Source organism: Perna viridis, chromosome 7 (assembly GCF_037379345.1).
Source record: "Perna viridis isolate PV_CMFRI_1.1 ecotype Kerala chromosome 7, ASM3737934v1, whole genome shotgun sequence".
Taxonomy (NCBI): domain Eukaryota; kingdom Metazoa; phylum Mollusca; class Bivalvia; order Mytilida; family Mytilidae; genus Perna; species Perna viridis.
Window position 1 is genome coordinate 19,753,561 of NC_142451.1, and position 19,285 is coordinate 19,772,845.

The 19,285-nt window shown below is 32.5% G+C and overlaps 3 protein-coding genes across 4 annotated transcripts; all 3 read right to left on the reverse strand.

Moving 5' to 3' along the window:
* Positions 1-1,316: 1,316 nt before the first annotated feature.
* Positions 1,317-2,623, reverse strand: LOC148611709 (neuronal acetylcholine receptor subunit alpha-6-like). Its single transcript, XM_088595312.1, has one exon. The coding sequence runs from the start codon at positions 2,564-2,566 to the stop codon at positions 1,403-1,405; it is 1,164 nt and encodes a 387-aa protein (XP_088451438.1). The 5' UTR covers positions 2,567-2,623; the 3' UTR covers positions 1,317-1,402.
* A 1,773-nt stretch (positions 2,624-4,396) lies between these two features.
* Positions 4,397-10,885, reverse strand: LOC148611710 (TLC domain-containing protein 2-like). Of its 2 annotated transcripts, XM_088592534.1 has the most exons (5): positions 7,780-10,885; positions 7,000-7,082; positions 6,528-6,667; positions 6,131-6,213; positions 4,759-4,815 (listed from the first exon to the last, which is right to left on the reverse strand). In XM_088592534.1, exons 1-4 carry the CDS (start codon positions 7,989-7,991, stop codon positions 6,184-6,186), a joined length of 465 nt encoding a protein of 154 aa, XP_088448660.1. In that variant the 5' UTR covers positions 7,992-10,885; the 3' UTR covers positions 4,759-4,815; positions 6,131-6,183. The 2 variants fall into 2 exon arrangements, with proteins under 2 accessions (XP_088448659.1, XP_088448660.1); XM_088592533.1 differs by lacking the exon at positions 6,528-6,667 and having other exon boundaries at positions 4,397-4,815; positions 7,780-10,881.
* A 2,270-nt stretch (positions 10,886-13,155) lies between these two features.
* LOC148611711 (DBH-like monooxygenase protein 1 homolog) lies at positions 13,156-19,193 on the reverse strand. Its single transcript, XM_088592529.1, has 11 exons — positions 18,795-19,193; positions 18,266-18,412; positions 17,029-17,205; positions 16,738-16,821; positions 16,354-16,530; positions 15,966-16,068; positions 15,283-15,449; positions 14,893-15,075; positions 14,398-14,457; positions 13,815-14,051; positions 13,156-13,336 (listed from the first exon to the last, which is right to left on the reverse strand). The coding sequence occupies exons 1-11, from the start codon at positions 19,146-19,148 to the stop codon at positions 13,256-13,258; spliced, it is 1,770 nt and encodes a 589-aa protein (XP_088448655.1). The 5' UTR covers positions 19,149-19,193; the 3' UTR covers positions 13,156-13,255.
* Between the last annotated feature and the right edge of the window lie 92 nt (positions 19,194-19,285).

Below are 19,285 nucleotides of genomic sequence, written 5' to 3' on the forward strand. Positions count from 1 at the left end.
CCAGAAAATATAAAATATTTTGACGAACTTAAGGTACAGTCAGGTTGCTAGGGTTGTCTGAGGTAATCTGACTGTTTCAAATTCGAAATGAGTACAAATAATTATATTTCGGCAATGTTCATATATTTGTATTGTTTTTATCCTGCAATAACATTAAAAAAAACAGGCGAAATTTGTCCAAAATTGTTTTTTTTCAGCAACCTTTGCAGTGGGAGAATAAAGCTTTGCGTTATTTGACACCTTTTATTTGTAAAGTAGAAAGCTTAGTTGCAGGATAAATTCTCATGCGTCTTTCTGATACTTATATAGCCACTTTAGATATAGTTCGATTTTTATCAATTTTCTCGATTTTATTTCAAATTAAACAAACAAGAAATTTAAACTGTATTCAAATAATTTGATAAGATCAACAATAATTTGCTCTCAATAAACGTGTACAGATAGCATAAACACATCCAATACTTTTCACTTATATAATGAAAGCAAATAGGAAATTAAATTATATATATATAACGTCTCAGAATGGGACGACTCTATTCGTTACACTGCTCCATCGGATCAAATTGATACAGGGATAATATGTAAACATCTGAAAATTCCCAACGATGTTAGAACTGTCAAATTTACGATGCAAATTTTGGTCGTTCCCTCCGCGGGACTCGAACTTGTACCGCTTTGACATCTATGGCAACACCGCCTGCACAAAGTCTAGCGCCCTAGACCACTCGGCCAGCTAGGCTATAAAAATATAGCTTTCGCTGGTCAGGTCATTCCTCCTCGTGTGTATATACTGTTACTTAACTTTTCAACATTGTTCGGTGGTAGTTTTCTGTTACCTGTTTGTATTGCAATTTTCCGTGATGACAGCGGGAAATTTAGTGCTCGGTAAAACCTGATTTCAGCTATCATTCTCATCAGAAATACTAGAACCAAGTCCGGATCATTGGGGTTATTTGTATGTTTTGACTTGTTATTTCGAAAAAAATGGACTTTATTTCCATCGACTCTTCGTTTTTCCATTATTCTCTTGCATGAATTTTTTCCTATCAGTAGGTAATTGTAATTATACTTTTCAATAGTAAATACATAGTTTAGACAGTTCCATGTTGAATATAACATACAATTCTTAAACATTTCAAAGTAAACTGAACAACTTCAAATGCATCAATTGGTTGCAATTATAATGGTACACAAAAACCTATAAATCATTTAAACCTTATTTGAAATGGTACTGTTTGTCAAATGCAACAATGCAACACCAAAACATGATTATGTGAAATACAATTTGATATACATAGCAATATAATTGATCTTACAATTCAAGGTGCATGAAGTAAAACACATTTTAAACCAGAATACATTCAATACAGATCATGTCTCTATTGCGCTTTGAATATGAAGTTCATTTTGCCAAGATGAAGAAAAAATATCCTCCCAAGCTTATAATGAAAAACACATATGATAAGACACAAAAACCACGGTCCATTGCGCTTGAAATATCCTGACCCGATATTTCATCGGTTGTCTTATCATCGGTATTACCGCCAAGTGATCTTCGTTTTTTAACTCTTTTGTTTATTTTCTGGACTAAATACTTTACCTTCATATTAACATTATCAGTATTTTCTCTGTAGTAAAATTGTGAACTTACGATAGTAAACACAACAATGATTCCACTAATGAACATGTTACATACTAACAAAAGAATTATAGCACAGATAGGATTACCCTTGTCTGGAATGGTCGATGACACAATCGTCAGAAATATGGCATACGCCAAAAGTATTGACATTCCTAGTGAAATTCGTTCACCAGATTCCACAGGTAAGAAAAACACTATAGGATTCATCAATGAAAACAAAATCGTTGGCATGATAACAGTAACAACAAAATATGCAGGGTGTCTCTTGATCAATATACTCAAGGTATACATGAAAGGAGATTGTACAATAAAATGATTTGAGTCTTCAACTGTCCAATCAGTACTCTCCCAAAAATACTTCATGTTTGGTCTTTTTTGTGGTAAAATAAATTCTAAATTTCCCGTTGAATATCCTAACATGGCAAAATAAATGTAACAGCTGTGTGAATCAAACGGAAATGAAGACATATCAGGTGGACATATAGTCTCAAACATATCTCCAGTGGTCCACATCACTGTGCCATTCATGTAGACGTGAACAGGAAAGGCTGATCCATACCCCATAGGCTTGAGCTCACCTATACCGTTTATAAGATACAGATGCGGCACCCACAGATTGTCAGAAGAAATAATTATGTGTGAAATATTATCATGAATCAATGGATTCCATATTAATCGAGGATCCGTCCAGGTCAACGTTATCAAGGCGGTTAATGATAACTTCTCCTCTCGCTCTGAGAAGCTAATCAATGCGGCAGGGTAAGTTTGGAAAATAAGGAAATATTTCTCATTAGGTCGATTCCATGTAGGACCTAACTCCTTCCGGTAGTTCGTGAATAAATCCTTATATAAATCATTGCACAGAACTGCCCCAAGGATGAAAGATAGCACAAGCGGTAAAATATGTGATGTTGAAAAGGCCATGTCTACAACCTTCAGATATGACTTCACAGACGAAAGACTAAACTGCTTTTAACAAATTTCTATGCAAACATTCGTCAATTTAATAAAGCAATTGACACATTGGGATTGCTTTCTGGCAGTTTATAATATTGTTGTATCTATGCAAACACACTGGTATGCAATGACTATTGATTTCAATCATTGGTTGCAGTTTACCAATTATTTGTTATCACCTTTGAAGACTATCATCTTTTATTGTTTTGTTCAGTTATTACATAGAATACATGGTTTGCATTTTATAATTTTAAGTACGTCTATTGTTTTATTTTGCTCGATTTCAATATCATTTCGTTAGTAATTATTCGTATGATTGTTATGCTAACGCCATTATTTTCTGATAAGGGTCTTTGTTTGAATAAATATTTGTGATATTTTTTAATATCTGCTTTCTGACGGTCAAGATTTCCTTACTTTATCGTTTACCTGAAACCGGTTAAACAATGCTACATTATTGTACTTATCAGTAACAGAATTTTGTCCCATTAAATTCCAGATTCTTAGCCAAAAGATGATTTTCCCTAATGTGGTTTGTAAAACTCGATGACTTTTCATTTCATATTGTCAACTTTCCTTTTATCTGTTGCCCCTGCCTTTCAGCATCCACGTATCACAATTCTTACCTTATGTTGTAACTATGCGGACTTACGATTAGGCTTCTGGACAGTGTTTTATTGTTACAAGAATGAATTTAACACTAGAGACCTTTTATGGTCGTCATCATGAACTCGTGGATTGTCTCCATCTGTACCAAGAGAACCAATTTGTTCACCGTATCATAATGTTCTTTTCCTTTTGTGTTCACCCTGGACATCTTATGAGCACTTTGAGGCAGTTATTTCTAGAAAAAGCAACTGATACATGCTCCATTTGCTCATTTACATTTGTTTCTTTGTAGGTGGTATTTTGATTATGTTATGTTCTTTTTGTGTGTGTCTGTGCTCCCAGTCTAGTCTTTATTCTGGGGTTATTTTCGTTTATTTTTTCTCGAATCTTGGTTTCCAATATTACTATTTAATACATTTGATTTGCCAACTACGGAGAAGGTTGTGCTATGACACGTAAGAGTAACAAAAAAATCAATAAATTGAGTTTTTGTCGATAAATCTAGTTTATAAATGTTAAGTCACTAATACAACGAAAAACTGGATTTATGATCCGTAAACTATGGTTTACAACTGCTAAACCCTATTTACCAGCGTGAAATTGGGTTTAACGATCAGATCAATTTTGTTATTAGAAAATTGATTGGTAAGAATGTAGTTCTTCTAAAACTAGAAAGGAAAATAATGCAGCAAATAAATTTAATTAAGTGAATAATTCCTTTAAATAGGACGAAATGTTGTTTAAATAAATGTCTAATTAAATAAAATTGTTTATACTGGTAAACGGAGGACAATCCCCATGAACAGTTTCCTGTTTAGTGAAAAAAATGTTTAAACCATAAGATTAGTGGGAATACTATTCGCAATTTGCAAAACTCATATTGGCGATCTCTTACATAAAGACAAATATAATTATAATGATCATTGTCAATTATAAACTATAGGTTGTTTGGGATAAACTAGGTTTATCGGATAATTATTTTATATTTTGCACTGAGTTCATCGATTAATTGTTACTGTCGCGTGCCATACATCGCGTTATCAATAAATGTTCATGTAAATAATGTGTACAAAACCAAATACTAAATGAAATGATAAGTTTCGACGAAACCGTTTCAAGTAACAAAACGTTATAAATAGCAAGCTCTATATAGGTATAAGTATTCAAATCTATTAAAAACACATGGTCTAAATCTTTAGATATGTTTATTTACAACCTTTATCAAACTTGTCATACTACATATTACGTTTTGGTGTTAAATACCTCAAAACATCTGATTTTAACAGTTTCCAAAATAGATCAATATTCAATAAAATCCCAATAGGAAAAGTTAAAGCTAACAACCAATACTGAACAGTTGTCACTCGATGTCTTTCGATGTTAAAAGCAATGAGCGTGTAAAACTGGGGTATAATGCGACAAACAATGAAAGTAAACAAATTCATCGCCGATACAGATCGGTACACTAAGGAATTAAATCTAACGTTAAAAAACTGAAGAAGTTTTCTCATGTGAAGGAATATACTATTAATTTCTGCCATCATCACTATAACGCAGTAAGGAATACATGTTTTATTAGTCCAGTTGTAAGACATGGCCATTATCAACTGAAAGAGAAGAACTTTTGATTAAAGTTGCATAATTATAAATCGTATACAATGCTTTAGATAGTCGTCATGAAAAAAAACCGTTATCTGCAAATGAGTCTTACCTTTGTACTGTATTGAAAACAATTTCAAAACACTTTGTTTAAGCCCAGAATTTGAGAGGAGGGAGAGAAAGCAGGGCTTTGTCGATCATTTTCTATTGTCAATTAACAAATAACACTAAAATCATAGCGTAAATATTACCAAGTGAATAATTACAAATTGGAAAATAAATCTTGTTATATGATTTAAGTAGCAGTCTTCATAAGAATCAGACAGAAGGTTATTCATGCATTTCAAAACCCAACGAATTTAGTTTCATTTCTTGTTCAGAAACAGTTACGGATCACATGTATGTGTTCTGAAAAAGTATCGTTTGCTTGGTGTTTTTTACACCATGGTACAGTGTCTTAATTTTATATGGACTGGTTCTTAAACATGAAAATATGTTATATATATAGAACAAGCTGTTAAATCATGCCTCAGCGTGCTTACGTTTGCAGATATTACATAATTACGCGTGTAGATAAAAAAACACATGTGCACATAAAAGGCACACTTTTATTCGACGCTTTGTAAATGTTTTTAAGGAGGTAGACCTAGGGTAAGGGACATAACTCTTGAAATCAGTGATATGTTTGTATAATATTCAATTCCACCAAAGTCTATCAAGCTTTTATTTGAAACAGAATGAAATCAATCCTTGTTACTTTGATGCTTACTTGACATTGATATAATATGCAGAGTACATACGTTAATATGATTTACAAGAGTTATGTCCCTTTTTCTAGATCTACCTCCTTAAAAGACAAATAAAAGTTGTTAATTTGCTTATTTATATCGTAGGTGGCTACATGGTTATCATGTGCCTACTAGGAAAAGTTTTTAAAAATGTAATGCAAGGAAAGGTAACTTTAGGGATGACAAAAAAAGTAATCATTGATGGCAATTTGAATTACTATACCTAGATTTATAAACAAATCAACCGACAATATTAGAAAACCGTTGAGTATGTTTCTAATAGCACTATGGTAGAAAATGTCTCTGAATCACAATATAGGTCTTCGCTATATCGAATGTACATTATCTTTAAGTTAGTTTAGTTTTAGTTTATCTTTGATTATTATATGTAAATAAACATTGGAAAGGATTGCCTTCTCTCCGTCATTGAATGTAACATAAAAAAGTAAACAAATAAAGGGAATACGGGCAAGGAATTCCCCAAAGCTTTATCATATGTCCGACAAACTTAGATATATTATGTTATACAACTTACAAATAAATGGTGAACAGTCATTTGCCAATATTTCAGTACAATTTTATTCCTGATCATATCATAGAAGTCGTACATAAAGTAACCTAAAACAAATATATAGTACTTCTAATGTTTATTAAGTGTATTGGGTTCTACATCCGTAAAATTTACTAAAAATTAAAAAATTAATTGACTTGTGCTACCAGAAATATTGTAACTGATTAAATATTGAAATTTCAAAATAAGTACATTGTTATTTTTATATGATGTGTTTTTAATGGCGTCGTTTCACAAAGCTTACGTAAGACGTATATGTACGTAATTCCCATGGCTTTGTTCGAAATTTACGTGTACGTAAATCCGGTTAATAGTGCTTTTTGAAACAATGCCCAGGTCAGATATAACAAAAACAACATACGATTTTATCTCGAACAGCTTTTACCAAGTTTTGATAAAAAGGTACAGCTGGTACATGTACATTCAGTCGACATCTATCGATAATGTTATATAATCGCTTTATATCGTGCAGTAATATTTTTCCAGAAATGAATACTCTATCTAAAAGCAACATATAAAACAGTGACATTAACCGTACAAATTAATAGGTTGACTTAATCTGGTAGTTTGGGGAAAATGGTGTTTTTTTTTATTATTTGAATGTCTACAAATGGTGGTTTAGAACGATTTTGCTAAATGTACCTATAGATAAGCAAACGGCGTAACAAGTTTCTTTATTAAGCTGTTACTGTTGCTAAGCGATGAACACTCTGAACAAATTTCATTTCTAATTCTAAAAAGTTAATTCGGGACGATAATTTTGAAAATAATTATAACAGAATTTGTGACAGAACTTCTTATTTAAACATATTTGTAAAATTACGGATACTCACCCATAGAAAATGGAGTCATTAAATAAATAAAGTTATTGGCAAATAGTATTCGGTCCTTAAATAATTCTGGATACCACAATATGCTGAAAATAATCATACATAGTAATTTTATAAGCATACCTACTTTTGTAAATGACATTAGATTGAAACTCGTTATGCATTCATAATTATGAATACTTGGTCATGTACGATGTTTTTTTTTCTAATGGCTTAAATTATTAAGTCGGGTGTAGCCAAAGTCCAATATCGCTGGCAGAGTCTCAATAACTCAGCCAGTATGGAAAATCTAAGCAAATATACTTTTATTGATTAACTAGTCCAATAGGGCATATTGCCCAATGCCAATATGACATATTAACTGGTACAAGCCGTATTCGTATTGGCCGGCTAAATCCCGTATAGGACAGCTAAATCCCGTATTGTCGTACTTTTGTATTTTGTATTTTGTATTTGCAGTTTTAATCATATTTAGGCTAATATTTGAAGGTTAGTCAATAATGTCAAGAATTGTGACAATATACTACGATACCTGTATAGACCGAACCATTACGAAGTCAGTTACCTGTTAACCAGACGTCTTTAGAAATTCATTATTAATTTCAGCTCATTTTAAACCTCCATGAACAAATTGGTCGCTCCCAAATGGATTCTGTTAAGACAGATTTCACCGTACAAAAAAGCACTTACAACATAAGCAAATTTAATTTTGGTTTTTAAAAAGAATTAAAGTATCCAATACGTCCAGTGTAAATATGTAGATATAAATTATCTCCTACTCACCATAAAATGTTCCATACACCGACAACAACAGCATGTAGAAATGAAATAAGAATATTCCTCCATAACCAGAAAGGTACATTCGATTTTACTCTGCTTGGTTTTCCCATCTTAGCCACAATATAACCAACCGTCAGCATGGTAAGAAAGCCTAACCCACAAAGCACATTCGCTTGCCACACATTTACGCTCTTGGCAGCGCGTTCTGACATCATTTGTTTTCATTAAAGTCCAGAAATGAGCAAATATTTTGGTGTTTGACAAATTAATATTGGATAATAACAGATTAAAATAGATGTAAATTTGATCTTAAGGTCAGTCACCTATTGATGTCTTAGGTAAAGTCCGGCGATAAAAATTATCATTCTCTAGAAAAAACTATATCCATTAGTTAATGTTTACTAGATACGTTCAATTGAAATAAAAGCAAAACTGCAAAAAGAAGTCATTATTTGATATTGAAAAACCGTAGGAAGTGGTAATCGCCAAAACCAGTACCATGACTGGTTCATTAATAAAAAATAAATCCTTTCAAAATGTCATTGGTTTCTTTCGAATAGGAGCCAGAAAAATAAATAATAATTATAAAAATAAAATAATGCTTTACCATTTATCATTGGTCATTGTCAAAAAAATTTCCACCGAACATATATCATACAGTAGTAATAGTGTTAAATCATTGGACTTTGTGGTTATGGTATGGGACTATCAGTGATTACAATAGGTTTGATTTCATATCAAATGTATACCAAAATATTTGTTTTTAACATTTATATGACAGTATTTGAAAGTCGACATTCGAAGTGTCCCATAACACGTGATGCATGATTACTTTTCATTTCGTACGTTATAGTTACCATGTAAACGATGTATTACATACCCATTTGATTGTAGTTTTGGACGTTTGGTGTTTTAATGTGTTGATTTTCTTATCTGACTTAATTGAATAGTATTTTATTCGAAATAAAAGGTCTTGTGTTTGATGAAGCAACAATAGAAGAAGGCTTTACAATTTCCAATACAACACTACAACATAGAACATTAGTTTATATTTATAAACATACCCACACAAGGACAATGATACAACCAAAATAACAAGTACAAAAAGCGAAAGTAAATGAGCAACTTGTGCTCCACTAAAGAAAAACTTAAAACATGGACCATTTGCATCGTTAGGGTAAGCGTCCTCTGCTTTTCTAGAAACAACCACCGTGTGTTTATAAAATGTCACGTCCGTAGTAGAAGAAAGTGGAAAGGAAAACTTTGACACGATAAACAAATCGGTTCTCATGGCGCAGATGGATACTCCAAAACGATTTAATAGTTCATGATGACGGTATAAAACTTTTGCAGTGATGACTTCAGTCTTGTAGCAACGTAACTGTATTCCAGAATCCTAGTTGTAATATGTCTAGCACGGCATAGACTACTTAGATAAGGAATTTTCTGGCAAAACTTGTGTTGTGTTATGACAACACATATGCAGGTGCTGAAGGGATGTTGCCACAGACGAAAGGACAATTGACAATACTGAATGAAAAGTCATGTCATTTGTCGTATAGTTTTCATGCGTTTTCCTTTTCCATCGATCTCTAAGTGTAGGCCAAGATTAAAGATATAAGACTGACTTATTAGTGTCTACAATGTCTGTTGTCATTCTTTGGGAATAATGCAATAAAGAAAATCTCCGAAACTAGACAATACATTCTCTTAATAGTGGAAACTGAGATAAAAGGATCTGGCTATAAACGATGTTCCTTCTTTTTTAATCAGATCAGTTATGAAGTCAGCATTACAAGTGTAAAGGAATACGTCAGCGAGTAGCAGAGCACAATGTGTTCCCATTGGAAAGCCGACCGTCTGTTGAAAGACGCGTCCACCGCACTGGACAAATATGCTGTCGATAAAAAATTCCAGCATTTCGATAACATCTCCGGTATATGAAAATGATTTGGTATCGTATTTTTGTACAAAGTACGAGAAATCTCTCCCAAACACTACATGTTTGCATGTAGGTGTACCGTCTTCTTTTTTTGGAGAAGCATGATTCAGTTGTGCTTCTCCAGAAATAATACAATGATTCAACGGTATAATAATTCAACTGTGTATGGGGAATTATAGTATATATGGTTAAAAAATAGGAGGATTTTGATATTATTATATTCTGATAATAATCTAGCATTAAGGGTTTCCATAAGGTCTTCGAAATTTTAGAATCCACGTTGACTTGAAGCCACTACAGAAGTAATAAATGTCCAGCTAAGACTGAAGACACCCTGTGACAGCTGTATGGATAGAAATTAACAGGTTCTTAAGAGGATTGGCAGTATATTTTGCATATCCAACTTTGTTTGTATGGATTATTTAGGAGTTCTGGAATCCAGTACATGATTATAGAAATACCAAAAGAGGAAAAACGCATTTATGGGTTTTCCACTATCACTCCTCTTGAGAGTTTAGTAGCAATATAGGTCTTATAACTGATATTTGCTTACGTCTACCTCCAAGATCCTCAATATGCATGATTATAATGCTGCTGATGAGAGATTATTCCTTGAAATACGTGTACAACATATCGAAATTTGCAATATACATGATTGGTATTTGTGTATTGTATAAAATAAGCATATGATGTATAATGCGTCTTGCAGAAAAGAACTATGTTGTTTTAGGCTTTGTCTTCTGGTACGACAACATTTTTGTCATGTTCGGTAACTAATGTTTTGGTTACATCGAGATAGTTGAAAACTGATGTAAAATTGACACTCCTTGGCTTAGTTAGAACTCTCATACATTTCAAGATTAAGGACCCCTCAGCTTTTAACCATTCTGACAGCGAATCACGGTCTTCTTATTCTCGTTTTATCCCTTTTCTTGCATAGTCATCTACAGCAACCATATGTATTTAAGGTTATAGTTCCAATTCATGGAGCGTCTTTCACGGTATTTGCGATCTTTAACAAGGACTTTACGGAAAGATTCGTTTTTTATGATGTTTAAATCTCCCGTAATGTCGTGACCGGAAGGCCTATATTTGAAGACAAGAACAGTCAGGTGGTTTAGCCTTGAAGTCCTCAATCTTGAGGTCTTTCAATACCCTTTCGTAGTCAAAAATGCAAAATGCAATTAGTTAAGTTAAGAAATATACAATACTCGGTAAGAATTTGCCTTTGAAACACGCAGAATTTTGTTTGTGACATTTCTATGATTGGTGATATTATCCAGTTTAATTGCATTTTAAAATTTGTTGACAGACAGTCGTTGAAGAAATGGACGTTTAATACAAGCTGTTTTAAAGAGTTTGTGATAACAAATATTCAAAATAATCATCATAAGTTGGTTGTATGATGAGGTAGGTTCAAAAACTTGAGTGTCAAAACTTGTTTTGTAAAGATAGTGCAGTAAAGTGAGAGGTATGTGGTAGAGTATGGTTCGAATATGATGAAGTCCAGGAGATTTTTGTATGAAAAGAACAATACCGTCTATTGAGATATCATGCATCTGAGGTGATTTATGGTGGCGATGGCCAAGACTGTTGGAATGTTTTCTAACATTTCTTGTATTGCACATCGTAGAACCTCTCAATGATGGATTTGGCTTCCTATTTCGATAATTTTGGTTTTGAGTACTTCTTTTATACATTTTTTTTAATTGAGACCTTCCTATATACTTCATAGTAATGCTGCTGATAAGAGGTTACAACTTGCAACACGTGTACAGTATTTCGAAATTTGCAATAAACATGATTGGTATTTTTGTATTTTATAAACGTATTACATTTACATTATCGTTTTATTGACTTGAAAGATTTCCTTTACTTTTGATGTTTTCAATGCACCCGCAAGATATAACTAAAATGTACATTAGAGTGTTAAAAACAATATCGAGGTTTGCCACCTTTTTCTCTGAATATCTAACCGATACTTATGTATTAGTTTTACTGTATACTTCTTTATAGTTTGAATGACAAAATAATTCATAAAATTAAAACAGGCATTTAATAAAGCAATCTACAAAAGAAAATTGATTTTTTTAGAATGAACCATTTATACAGTAAAAAAATATAGATTATGTCCTTCGGATTGTGGTCTCAACAATTCTGAATTGAAAATGACGTAGAAACCTAAAAGTCCACAATACAGCGACTGATAGGATGTAGCAACGTCGTCGTAGCTTGGGTCATCGGATGAATGGCAATTCTTCTTAATTCCTCTAATTTCTATTGACTTGTTATTTTTCGTTTTGATTTATTTTAATATAAGTCAAAATTTACGATGGAATGAATCGAAAAAATGGGTATAATAAACAAAATAACATATACAAATAAAATATTCACAATGAATAGAAATTCCATAAGGTAGTATACACAAATTTGATTAAAAGGTTAATATGAGTCTTTTATGTAAGATTAACACCCTCCCCCCCCCCCAAAAAAAAAGGTACCCATAAAATGATTCTTTCTTCCGCGGTTAAACACCTGTTAGTCTTCTGTATTGATGTCAGCACTTTCAATAGATGTTAATACTAGTTCACTGAGTCAGTTTAAATAAATGATTCGTGGACTGATATCTACACCTTATTCCCCGCTGCTTTATACATTAAGCTTGTACCCGATTGAATACTAGTGCTCACTTTTGTATCATCAACAACCGGAATTGTTGTTACCAAGCAATACGTTATAGCGTGATATTAGTAAAAATTAAACCGGACAAAATTGCGCCCGGACATAGGAACGTACTGTCTGTCTATGTGAATACTCAGACAAGCTTATCTTGTACATTAGTATACATGAAAAACGTAAATGTGTTTATTTGTGCACCTATTTTGCGCTTCATTGAATCAACTCGGATATAAAATATTAACTGTTGTTTTTTTCTGTTTTTGTTCTGTTGAGAAGTTGATATGAAATCTTCACATACAGTATTAGTTGTTAGAATACCCACAAATACTCACATAATTACACATTAGAAGATTATTGGTCGACGGGAAATCATTAGTAAATCTATCCCTGTGGTCGATTTCATGGCTGTATGATTTAATTTTTTTTTTTGTAATTATTTGTTTGGTAATGTCTTTGTCTTTAAATGACATAAACAACAAATAACTAACTATTCAAATGTTTCAGAGGTACAAAATATGTGTGCAAATTAAGAACGCTTCCGAAAAATGTATTTGTCATTGTGAAATGTTTTTATGCAGAAATCTTTTTCGTAAAGAAACACTCTTTTAACCAGTTTGTAAATGTTGTGAAGCTAAATCTCTCAATGTTTCGAAGATTGTTCAATATCATGAGTTGTATTTCATTGTAATTTTTCCCACATGTTGTAAGTTGTGTAGTAATGAGTGACCGACCTTCAAACAATTACTTGTATGACAATATAAATCTTCTACTCTTTGTTGAAATAGTGTTTATTCAGCATCTATTTCCCACTAAATTCTATTTTAAACTGTTCTTTTTGCTACAATAATATGGGAGGTACTAGTTCTGAGTCGGACAATCACGAGTTGGCTTTTGATATGAAATTGCTGGGTACTCCACCAATCCATTGTTTTTGTGGAACTACAAATAAAACAGATTGTATGTATTAAATTTAGCAGCAAGTTTCGTTCTCCGGGAAATGGTTTTATTCAGACCAATTGGATTCAATTGGATTTATTCTGTTTGTTTTCCATAAATCCAACGGATTATTTTGCACTACATCACTCTGGACATAAGAGGTAATACTTTACTTATGTTTTCTGTGTCTGACTACAACATATTTGCAGTATTACAAAATTCGAGAACCTTTATACACTGGGGTTTCATTACTTATTTCACGGGGTAGAACTTCTGTATTAATCTTCCTATTTCGATCTTTTTACTCGGTTTTGAGTACTTCTTGTATACAATTCGTATTTTGATCCAGATATTCCAAAGTATTTGGTTCTAATGCTGATAATGGGTGGTTACTCATTGAATCCCCTGTACAACATAAGGAAATTTACAATATTGATATGAGTGGTATTTTGTATTTCACAATATTTATATTCATACAAACCTCATAACTTTTCGGACCATTACATAAAATGCGATGAGTGGAATTGTTCACCAGTTCCTGGAACATGTGCTGTACGTTGGGATCTTTCCAATTCCATCCTTGCAGATGTTTTGTCGCCTCAGTTGCGTCTCCAGCTATTTGTTCATATCTTGGTTTACTAATACACACCGACATTGGCGTTTTTGGATAATAGTACAAGAATGACACACACATTTCTTCCTGTGTTGACAGGCCACCCTGAAATACATGTATTTAAGTGATTCTACCAATTACAACAATTCAAATATAAGTCTGTGTTGTGGAGTTGTATTGGATATTGTATATCATTGCTCTTTTAATAGTCTACTAAATTTGATGTGGTCAATACCAAGCCTCCATACTGTGATCTAAATTTAATTCTGAAGCCCTCTAATTTATATATAAAATGAATACTTGTCATATCATCCTTATCCGTATTACTTTTATCTAGTAGTACAGTATGTCCAAAAATTCATTTTTATGTGACAAGAACTTTTTAAAAATATTTAACTTCTTGACTAATGTCAATGAATAGGACATCAATTTGGAATTAATTAGAACTTACCAATGTAGGTTTGTTTCTTCTCGATGAGTCATAGGTACACTCAACAATAAAACTATCACCCTGTAAAAATACAACGACAAATTCATACAAATCGTCGAATCAAGATTGCATAAGAGTCTTGCATCACGCCGTTATTTAACTCGGTTTCCATTTTTGGATTTTAAAATAGATTCGAAATCTATCATTTTGTTTTATATGACTAGATACGTTTCCTCCAAAATTGTGAAAATGGGCACAGGAAGAGAATCAGCAGAGGGTAAAGTACCTTGAGCATAATATGGTCTAAATATTAAAACAATCCTTACCATTTAAATTCTAATTGATTAAAGTCAAGACTAAAATTTGTCACTTCATCATAGTCTTAATTAGATTATTTGAATTACGGAGTGTGGATCGACGTTAGTTCGATGCCGTACAGTACCAAGTTTATGGAAAAGATGTCTTGCCCCGATGATAAATAAACAATCAAATTAAATAAATTGTATTTATACTTACAGGTTCGACTTTTCTCTCTTCTTTGAGGGCACGAACATCCTGATAGTCGAAGTCATAATGATCATCCTCTGCTATAGGCGGTAATTCTGTACCGTTTCGGATATGTCTTGTTCTAATACCGGCTCCTAGAAGATGGGCATGTTGCAAAAGACCAAATATCTTTAGACCAGATTGAGGCAGACCCTATCCAATAAAAAAAGTAAAAAGATGTTTTTTTTTTTGTTTTTTTGTTTTTTTTTTGCATATAGTAATTGTAATGATTCAATACTTTTAAAGAGCATGCGATATGGCGCAAAGGTTTTTTATAAAAACTAAAGAGAGTTACATGTTCGATAGTATTATCACGGTCATAGAAAAAAGGACTTTTTACAGTCAATCTTAATTACTAACCCTCTCAGTACATTCGGAACTACAAAATCCTGTAGACAGGAAATTCTTCAGGAATGGAGGAATAAAATGTTCTGGATCAACATTGACCCCGACGGTTAGTCCACCTGCGTCGTGTTGACGTAGATTTGGTGTCAGAATCATCCTCATCCCTGAATTATCAACTATATCTGAAATAATCGAAAAAGGAACCTGTTCGACTTTACTATGTCGATGCTTCACCAATTATATAGTCTTAAACTAGGTAATAAAGAAATTTACTCAGTTTTAGTTAAATCAAAGGTCAAAATAACTCGTTAAAAGTTATATATCGATACTAGAGCATACTTCAGACAATAAGGTTGGTGTTCCTTTGATTAAAAGACCATTAACTGACGAAATGTCTTAAGAAGTTCAGTTGACAATTCACAATGAGATTAAAACTTTTAAGACACTCATGAAATGCTGATGATTAAAACCTTATATAAAACTTCAAAAACATTTCACTTTTTGCATACAGAAAATTTGACATAAAATCAAGAGATCTGAGAAGTAATTTTTAAGATTCTTATATTTTTTAGTTTTATGTCCTGTTTTATTTTCATTTTTGTTTACATTTCATTGATAGATAGACACACATATATCCTTCGTTTTTGGTCAATTACTTTAATAAGAATTTTATCATGTTATAATGTTCGTTCTTATACCTGATTTTAACGTTGGATTGTTGTAGTGAATTTCAAGTTTTAGGTACTTAGGACTGTCAGTATCACCAAAGGCATATCCTACATGTTCAGGCAAATTATACGCCTATAGAAATAAAATACGTCCGAATTAAAACTTATAATAAATGCTTTACTGATGACATCACAAAACAGACTTTGATTTGTTTTTATTCGGATTACTCCGAAGCTTCAGGGTCAATTCTAAAAAAAGAACAGATTTGATCTGTATTGTAGTTTAAAACAGTTGTCAGTGTGCTGCATTTCCAGTGTATTCTTAATCTTTCATAAACAGTTTTTTTTTCCTGCTAAACATTTATTCGAAAAAGAAAATTAAGAAGACGACAATTAGAGATTATTTTCAAAGACTCACCATTCCTCCGACAGCCCAAGCTACTACGACGTCGCTACATCCCATAAGGCGTCTTGGTGCAGAATCGGCGTAACACTCATAAGAGGTTCCCACGTCATCCTCAGTTGCATACGGGCATGTTGAGATAACAATGTGGTGGACATAATCAATATTTTCTTTCTGTATAAATGGTTCATACTAAAAATAGATTAATATTTACTTTTTAATTTTTTGTTATTTGTTATATATGTTAATCTTTACGAGTTACCTAGCCACTTTATGTTGAAATGTGTATGTATAAAAACAAATAAGATGATAGCATGTTGCTTTACTCATAAATAAAAAATGCAGAAGCAGAAACTATCTTTCAACTGTTTTTTTTTTTTTCTTATCAATGATACGTACCCTAATCATGTGATGCTTCTTGTTCATTGGTGGTATTTTGTGGATTGTACATTGGTACCTGGTATCAACCATTGGGACATGGAACTACAATTAACACAAAATCAGTATGAGTTAAGATAAGCATGAATTTGAATATTTTGTCAAGAAATTGCCGCCAATGACACTTCATTGTGATGAGACAAAGAAGTTTGCTACTGAAATTAGTGTTGTTACATTATGATGATATTCAAATCGTCAAATACGCCATCAGATTCAAATTGAAGATATCCATCTTTCACGTGTTAAACTTACATTTTGTGATATCAGATCTATATTGAGTATTTTATCCGGCAGAGGGATGTCAGACTTTCCAGATGACAAAAACATCAAACTCTGGGAACCACGACGTTTTACTCCATGCCACTGCATCCCTTGTAGCGAGTCTGGGTCGTCTGGATGGTAGGAGTATATGGCTTTAATGGTATTATCCTGTAAAAATGTAAAAGAAGTTGTAAGTGACAGAAATATGCTTTCCTTAAATTAAAGGAATTTACAACTAGTTTCGTGAGGGCTGGAGACAATCGTTAAAAATGCCATGAAATTGATCACTTTTTAAAAACAAATAGTGAAAATTGTAAGCACAGCAAGTTCAATTTTTACTGAATCATTACATTATAGTTAGTTATTCTATAAATTCAATGATCGTAATCGGAGAAATAAATTCAATAACAATTATACTTCTGGGAGACTACTCTTCAAGCCTTATATGTTTTACAATAGTTCAAGGCAATGATTCCTTAGATATTGAAGACTCGTAGACAAAATAAGTTTTAGTTTTTATCAGTGTTTTATATCAAGATTGCGAACTGGTAACTGTACGACTTTTAATACTTTTAAAAGTACCTGTCCAATCTCCCAATTGGCAGAGGTTTCCATGGTGAAGAAAAACCTACCAAATAGTTTGATGCTTTTTTGGTCTACATGTTCTAAATTTAATAGTCCTTTCTTTATTAAGATTTGTATTTTGAGAAAATTTTACATTCATCTCCCACTAAAATCAACTATCTGAGACCAAATCAGGAACGATTTCTCTTGGAAAGTGACAATTTCATACACAATCTATTTAATGTTTATCTCGAAAGTGCAACAGCCAGATGACAAACTAACTTAGAGACTTGTTTAGCGGTCTGTAACTGGTTGATATAAAGAAGAGAATTCCAGGGTTATTTATATATATATGAACCCCTTTCTGTCTGATTTTTATGAAGAATTTTACTCAAATATATCAATGATTGAAAGTATAAGAAGACAAATGTTCCCCATCTCACATCCTCATTTCGATACAACAACAAAATTCTAGAATTAATTCAAGTTTCTTGCATCATACGCCATAGACAAATTAATTCTGAAAAAATCATACTGGAAAGAATTTTAGACGGTGTATATTGCTATAATGCCAAGTAAAACAGCGACCAAAAAATGCAAAACAAAAATAATAATAAACAAACAACAAAATGTAAACAAACAAACATAAAACACGTGGACTTACAGTAATTACAGCATCATCTTCATCGCAAGTGTCCAGCTTTCTGGTAAATGTCAACACAGTGCCAAAGTCGGTTTCCTGTCCATTCAGTAGATACCAATCTTGGCTTTTATCAATAACAGGTGTTGAATGACCGACAGTGTGGCAATCCTGCGTAAAAAATTATACAGTGAACATAAATCCTGCAGTAGAATCAAAGAAAGGGTCACATCTTAAATGTTTTTATTCTTATTATAATTAATTATTATTAATAAAAAAATGGCTTAACATGAATTTAAATGTTAATTTTCAGCAAATAAAGGGTGTACAATAGACATGTTGGGTTCTTTTGTTTAAACGTATCTAACATATCTTCTCATTTCAGGCGCCATTTTTTTCAGTTTCAATGCACAACTGTTCTTTTTTTCTTCGTTTCTTTCCTGACGATCTTTTATAGTTCATTTTCTTGTCGAAATATCTATATATTTTTTTCATTAGTTGATATAAAGTTCCCAATTAAATAAATTAATAAGTACCATAACTCAAGTCTTACATGAAAATAAACTGATCCATCAGGTTTCACCCAGCCGACGACGACATCCGACGGAAACATCTTCCCATTAGACGTCAATCCAAAGCCAACATAGCCCCTAGTTCTAACATGCACCTCGAAAGTTATATTTTGATCGGAAACATTCCAAAAAAGCCAATAATTACCTTCTTTGTCTAACATAAACTCATACTCAAACGCATTCGTCGGAAGTGGTTTTGTGTGTGATGCGGCTAGTATATTTTTTGTTGAACTTTCACGCGTTACACTTGCTGGTGAATATGTTGAGTTTACGGAACGAGCCAAAGTTTGGCAGGAAGTTAATGTTAAAATCAGCAAAACTATTAAAGGTCGCATAATGTAAGACTGGATACCGTTTAATTCAATCGCGCTACAAAATTTACATATATAATGGTCGAGACTATTTCACAATATCTATGTTGAATGATGTCATCAATACTCATATGATCATACGTTCATAGACAAACAGAAAT